General features: G+C 35.2%; 1 protein-coding gene and 1 long non-coding RNA gene across 2 annotated transcripts; one reads left to right on the forward strand and one right to left on the reverse strand.

Moving 5' to 3' along the window:
* The first annotated feature begins 1,926 nt into the window (after positions 1-1,926).
* Positions 1,927-5,013, forward strand: LOC111382823 (cytokinin hydroxylase). The gene is made up of 5 exons (XM_023006866.1): positions 1,927-2,322; positions 2,413-2,639; positions 2,918-3,159; positions 3,452-3,833; positions 4,561-5,013. The coding sequence occupies exons 1-5, from the start codon at positions 2,043-2,045 to the stop codon at positions 4,981-4,983; spliced, it is 1,554 nt and encodes a 517-aa protein (XP_022862634.1). The 5' UTR covers positions 1,927-2,042; the 3' UTR covers positions 4,984-5,013.
* LOC111382824 lies at positions 2,737-3,799 on the reverse strand. Its single transcript, XR_002700619.1, has 2 exons — positions 3,716-3,799; positions 2,737-2,965 (listed from the first exon to the last, which is right to left on the reverse strand). It is a non-coding gene; the product is annotated as an uncharacterized LOC111382824 (long non-coding RNA).
* Positions 5,014-7,676: the final 2,663 nt, after the last annotated feature.

The following is a 7,676-nucleotide window of genomic DNA, read 5'->3' on the forward strand; positions in this document are numbered from 1 at the left end:
TTTTTTTTTTTTACCAATTTTTGACATAAAATGATCAAAATACCCTCCTATTTAAACAAAACAAAAAAAATTGCAACCATAGACCCATATTTTTAAAAAATGCAAATGAGTCCAAATTTGAGAAAAATGGTCAACTTCCTCACCCCCACTCCACCGCCCCTATGATTAATTTAAAAGTCCCACTAAAATAATACGTTGGTGCTGCTGGAGAATTATTTCCACCAACACTGCCACCTTTACTCGAAATTCCCTGCATTCACTTCAAATAGAGCCTATACAAAAGCAAATGACTAGAAACATTTTCTCTAGTGAGTCCATCCACACTCATGAGCTGCATTATGGTCTTGGGGATAGCATTTTTATTCCCAAATGGGCCACAGCATCCACAAACCTCTTGTGCAGTTGCGGCGTCCACACGAGTCGCAGTCTCTTCAACTTCCGTACCGATTCATCTCCAGCCTCGGATCCCCCGCCACTACCGCCCTCTCCTCCACTGCCCAAATCAGCTAAGTCAAATTTCGCCGATGAGTTAGCATTAGACTAAGGAAGCTGCGACGGCGGTGGCACCATCGACGGTGCTGCTATTTGATGTGGGTTTCTAATATCGAAGGCTAGAGCTAGATCAGTCATAATTAGAGATTGGGATAAGGGAAAAAGTTTGAAAAATGAAGTCATTGAGAGAGAGAAGCAATGAAGATGAGAGAGAACCTGCCATTTAAGGACTGGTAAATAGAGAGTATTGTTTTAATGGGACTTTTAAATTAATCACAGGGGCAGTGGAGTGGGGGTGGGGTGAGGAAGGTGACCATTTTTTTTTCAAATTTGGACTCATTTGCACTTTTTAAAAATTTGGGTCTATTGTCGCAATTTTTTTGGGTTAAATAGAAGGGTATTTTGATCATTTTACGTCAAAAATAGATAAAAAGGACGTTCAACGCAAAGAAATGTGAAAATAGGAGCAAAAATGTCAAAAAATAAAAGATATGGACGTTTTCCACAATCAACTCGATAAGTAGGGACGTTTTGTGTCAATTACCTTATCTTTAATCATAAGATAAATGGAAATCAATTAAAAAAATAAATTTTAATCATATATATATTGTGAAAGTCTCCTAAAATATTGTAATTAATGATAGACAAATTTTGAAATTTTATGAGTATTTTCTGTTTAAAAGTCAGCACTTCAGAGACTTTTATAAAAGTCTCGAGAAGTTATTAAAATTTGAATACCCCAAAACTTAAAGAGATTTTGAAAATATTTTAATTGAATGCATCGTAATTTTTAGAGACTTTTTAAAAGTTTACAAAAGTTTCAATTGAATACACCGTAACTTTTAGAGACTTTTTAAAGTTTATAAAAGTCTCAATTGAATATACCGTAACTTTTAGAGACTTCTTAAAAGTCTAGAAAAGTCTTGATTGAATATATCAATACTTTTAGAGAGTCTCAAAAAGTTTACATTGAATACCCCTAAACTTTTAAAATCCTAAAAAGTCATTAAAAATCTCAATTGAATACACCCTCTAAATATCCTAAATAACTAGTGGATTTATAAAAGAGTTGTATGAGTTATACATAATTTTTCATCCATAAAGGTGTCCATACACTCACATGGGTGGAACCCGCTCAAATATTTTATTCAATTTGATCCCACCTCATGTGAGAGTATGGACACCTTTATGAATGAAAAATTATGTACAATTAGATTTATCCTTTATAAAAATATCATTAATAGAGGAATTTCAAAAGATTTGGATGAATTAAAACATATTTGATGAAATTCTTATTATTCTTATGAAATTTGTGAAAATCTATTTAAATTCATGAAATTCATTCGGATTTATAATATTTTAAAATCCATCAAAATCTTAATTAAGAACATCCCCATTAATCTTGAATTTTTTCTAATGGTGCTCATATCATTGACACTATAAATTTGGAGTTTCCTGCGACCAAAATCAAACCACTCTTCTCTCACTCTATATAGATACTGTCTCTCACTGTGTTTCTTGTGTTTTTACGAGGGTAAAAGGTTTGTAGGATGGCTATGGTGGTGGTTTTGGCAATAGTCGTGATATCTGTGTATTTCTTCTCCAAAGTTGCTTATGAAACTTTATCATTTTACTGGCTAACACCAAGACGCATCCAGAAAATAATGGAAAAACAAGGAGTTCGTGGCCCGAAACCCCGCTTTCTTCTAGGAAACATCATGGACATGGCTTCCTTAGTTTCGAAATCCACCTCCCAGGACATGGATTCTATCAGCCACGACATAGTCGGACGTCTCCTTCCCCATTTCGTCGTCTGGTCCAAGTTCTATGGTAATACTTCTATATCTCTAAATTTCAGTTTACCGGATTATAACCACTTGGCTGCCGTCACCTTATTCTTACGCGTAATTTTGTGATCAGGAAAGAGGTTTATCTACTGGAATGGAACTGAACCAAGAATGTGCTTGACAGAAAGTGAGCTGATTAAAGAACTTCTGTCTAAATACAATAGCATTTCTGGGAAATCATGGCTACAGCAACAGGGCTCCAAGCATTTTATTGGGAAAGGCCTTTTAATGGCCAATGGTGAAGATTGGTACCATCAAAGACACATCATTGCACCTGCATTCATGGGAGACAAACTAAAGGTACACATACGTATATATACAGGGGCGGAGCCAGCACCCAACGAGCCCCTATAGTGGCCAGTGCTGTCTTCGCCAATTTTTTTTTTCTCTCCTTATATTGGTCGGCTGCTTGATGATCGCTCGAGTGGCTTTCTAGCTGTTGCCTGTGCTCACCTGGATCCGCTCGTGCTTACCTGAATTCTTGGATCCGCCACTATACACATATGTCCTCACAAGATGGTGGTTCATTTAAAGGACATTAATATTAAGCATTAATATTGTTTTTGGTTTATCTGCAGAGCTACGCAGGGTACATGGTGGAATGTACTAAACAGATGCTCCGATCGCTGGAAAATTCAATAAAAAAGGGTCAAACTGAGTTTGAGATTGGAGAACATATGACTCGTCTAACCGCAGATATTATTTCAAGAACTGAATTCGATAGCAATTACGAAAAAGGAAAGAAAATATTCCATTTGTTAACACTTCTGCAACATCTATGTGCACAAGCAAGCCGGCATTTGTGCTTTCCTGGAAGCCGGTAGGTCATTTTTATCTCTAATATTTCTACTATATATAAAAGAATTTCTAAGAGAGTCGTTTTCTATGTCTATTTTGTTTGTATTCGTCTCTTATTGCTCTCGTAAATAAGGAATAAAGTATTTTAGGCTTTGAATTCTGTCTCTGACTCCAATTATTAATTGTTCATACCTGTCCAAGTCAATAAAACTCCATAATCCCAGCCATAAAATGAGTTTGAAAAAAAGACAGAGTTCTGTTCTTGGAATTGACAGCCATAATTTTCAATAGTTAATTATACATTTTTCCTGCAGGTTTTTCCCAAGCAAATACAATAGAGACATAAAATCTCTAAAGCTGGAAGTAGAACGATTACTAATGGAGATCATACAAAGTCGAAAAGATTGCATAGAAATCGGTCGAACAAGTTCATATGGAAATGATTTACTTGGGATGCTGCTAAATGAAATGCAAAAAAAGAAATCAGGCAATGGATTTAGCATAAACCTACAATTAATCATGGATGAATGCAAAACTTTCTTTTTTGCTGGACATGAAACTACAGCTTTATTACTCACTTGGACAGTTATGCTACTTGCCAGCAATCCTTCTTGGCAAGAAAAAGTTCGTGCTGAGGTGAGCCAGGTCTACAATGATGGTTCACCTACGGTTGATCAGCTCTTAAAGCTCCCTTTGGTAAGATTTTTCACTCGACCAAAATTTTAATTTTTTTTTTTTCCCGGGTTTGGTAGGGTCTTAATTATGTATGGGACGAGGACACATATATCTCATTTTCGCGCATCTCCGATGCTCAAGTTAGTCCAATCCAAGAACTTTTTACCCGAACATATCGTATTTGTACAATACATGATGACCGACAATTTTAACTTTTTCCTTTTTAGCCTCCTTCACAACTGGTTAATCCGACAAATCGGACCAATCTAATGTAATTTTTACTGCTTGAAATATATATACGTTGGAAGTGAGACCTGCATTAAGTGGTGTCAATCAATAGATTTAAAATCGGGAAGGGTTTCCAACAACCTTATTCACTGAAAACTAGAGTGATTTTTAGCTGTTTAAGTAGCCATTGACATTTTGATGATAATATTTAACAATCTTGCGACATGTACATCAACGCTTCCATAATGATTTACATAATGTCACATGGTACTTCTATCATTGGACAGTTTAAAACACAATCAACTTTTTCATCAAATCATTTTTCTCCAGCTCATCTTCTGCACTATTTCTGGACAATTTCTTGTGGAAAGATAGATTAATTCATATTTTAAATAATACTATGTAACATTACTGGTATTATAACATTAGTCTAAGTGGCACTATCTGATAGGTGTAAATTATTTGATCGTCGTCCAACTACTGCAAAACGACTAAAATATTTTTTCTTGCTTTTTCGCAGTTGAATATGGTGATCAACGAATCACTCCGTCTATATCCGCCAGCAACTGTTCTACCTCGGATGGCGTTCGACGACATAAAACTCGGGGATCTCCACATCCCAAAGGGACTTTCGATTTGGATTCCAGTTCTTGCAATACATCACAGTGAAGAAATATGGGGCAAAGATGTAAATGAATTCAATCCTTATCGATTTGCATCAAAATCATTTGCCCCTGGACGCCATTTCATCCCATTTGCTGCTGGTCCAAGAAATTGTATAGGCCAATCTTTTGCCCTTATGGAAGCCAAGATTATACTAGCCATGTTAATATCAAAATTCTCCTTCACTGTTTCAGATAATTACCGCCATGCCCCAGTTATTGTTCTTACAATAAAACCCAAATATGGAGTTCAAATCTGCTTGAAGCCCTTGAATACATAAACAATTTTGATTGAGATCAAATTTTGTTAATTTTCTCGTCTTTTTGACACATGAGATTGAGACTTCAAGAGAAGTAATTTTTTGACATTACTATCATCATTATAAATGAGTTGAAGATAAAGATTACGCGATTTGATAATCATTACTCCATAATAAAAATGTGAGAGCACTTCGATATTTAATTGATTTTGCTTTCTGGAAATCAACTAATGTATTTAGAGATTAAAATAAGATGTTAGATAAGTAAAGGAATGATTAAGAATTCTAGGCAATTTTAGGATAAGTCCGAAAGCCAACGATGAAAATGACGGCAATGAATATGTTTGTCATTCTGTTCGGTTCATTATATGTCTACTCAGTCATATAACAAGTCAACTACATTCTTAAAAATCACAATAATTTAGGTGAACCTTGTCCTATTGTTCTACTTACGAGTGTTTTGATGAATCCTATATTATCCAACAAGAGGCAATGTGTAAAATTCATCCCGTACTGAAAAAATTTGTACTTCAAAAGATAGACGTCGAGCACCTCGCTTCTTTATTTTTGGTCGAGGAGCTACTTATTCATTTTCAAAGGTCGCTCAAAAGAGTTAGGTCTACCCGTCTTTCTTTTAACTTATTCTAGCGATATCGTCATTTTATATGACAATTAGGTCTAGCAAAAATTTTATATAATTAAATCACACAACACAAAGTGATGGGTTAGAAAGGCTTTCAACTTCAACTTTGATGCCAAGATCAAGAATAATGATGGTTTCAATAACAAAGTGCTCAGCTTTCAATTGAAAACATCCAAGTTGGTAGTATTTTGACAAAAAGGCACAGTTAGGACCTTTCTTATTTTTAGCAGGAAAAAAAAAAGTATATGATATTTTCTTATATACCTATCATCTACCTCCACCGGTTTTTATTCTGCTATGTCCACTACCACTCCCTTATGTCTTCTTCACCCATTTTACTCACAACTTAGTGCAAAAAATCGTGCATAAAATTCGATCCCGCACCCACCGAGCCTATCACTAAAGTTGACTTTCATCTCAACTCAAACGAGTGAATATTGTAGTCAAGCTTCTTATGCACAAAGAAGAAACAATTCTAAGTCCCTGATTGATTCTTATGTTGGAATTAATTGAATTTAATTTGGGTTTAAAATATTAAATGTAATATTTAATGATATGAGTCATTGCAATTAATTTGAGTGAATTGGAAAAGTCTCCAAAATAGGCCCATATGTTGATAAGCCCATTTTAAGTGGTTTTTATATGGAAAGGAGTCCCACATCGAAAGTTTACAAGAAAATAGTCTTGTTTCTATAGTGTGTTGTGTAAATAATATATAATTTAATATGTTATTTACCACTTGGCTAACTTTAGCTAGCCAAAGGCTAGCAAACTAGCCAAAGGCTAGTCACCACTAGAGTGGTGCTTCGCACCACTAGCACCGTTCCCCGGACCCGGTCCCGGTTTCGGCACGCGCACGTCGCAAAGTACGCATTGGGCGCTTTAGAGGCGCACTTGGGCCGTCAGATCATAAAAATAGTGCGATCCAATGGCTAAGACGAATCAGACCAAGTGGTGCACCAGTTCCTGAAATGTCACACACCTGTTCCATGAGACACTTCAATCTCTATAAATAGGGACCCCCAGATTCGTTTTTTGACACATCAAATCAATTACGAATTCAATTGATTTCTAAATTCTTCTATCTCCATATTCTGCTCGTAAAAAATCTCTTATACTTCCGTCGTTATTTCGTTCAAGTACGATCATTCATTGGTTCGACCGACAAGGTTGGTATTGTGCAGTATCGACTTTGGAAGGAGCGTTGTATCTTGGGAGACAGACGTCCATAATCCCGTTTGCACTTCATTGGGGGGCGAAATCTGTCTTAAAGAGATTTGCTTACTTTATTGGCATACCTCGCTTCATTTACTGTCTATTTTTCTGCTTATTTTATTTCTTCTTTTGATTGTGTTAGTCGAATTTCAGACAACATCTTATTATTAAAAATTTTATTTTTTCTCAAACTCATTTTCAACTAATTTTTACCTACGCATTTCTCCAACAATTCACTATTACAAAACTCATTTTAATGAATTAATGGACACCAAACAATGGCAACGCGTTATTAAGTTGAGGCTTGAATTGTATGCTTACTGCAATTTGGATATCCTATTTTTATGAATCAACTATAAGAACTCATTTGCAGATAGAACGACCTAAGAAGTTAAATTCTACTAGAAGAATGTTTCCCACCGGGTTGGGAATTGGGGTTTGTTAATTCTAAAATGATGGGTGAATTCTAATATCTCTAATAAAGTTTTACTTCACTAAGGAATCATTTATCAGAGCTATTGAAAAGTGAAAAAATATTGAAATTAAGAAACTATTTTTAAACCGGTTTGAATATATTTTTAAAAGTTCTTTGTTTGTTTAGAAGATCGATTTGGAGAAAGTTAGTTCAAAGTGACTTCTTCACGTGGCTCTTCTTTGAATTGCAGAAACTTAGGGCCTTGATTTGTGCGCTTATGACCATTTGACATCCTCCTTTTACAATTTGGTTTTAAAAGTTGAGTGTTACCCCCAGTATTTATAATAGAAGATAATTTATTTTTGTTATTTAGCGAGTTGTTCATGGCGATTTGATTAATGAATAGTTCCACTTTATGCTCGAAAGAAAAATGATAATCAA

Source organism: Olea europaea, unplaced genomic scaffold (assembly GCF_002742605.1).
Source record: "Olea europaea var. sylvestris unplaced genomic scaffold, O_europaea_v1 scaffold256, whole genome shotgun sequence".
NCBI classification, from domain to species: Eukaryota; Viridiplantae; Streptophyta; class Magnoliopsida; order Lamiales; family Oleaceae; genus Olea; species Olea europaea.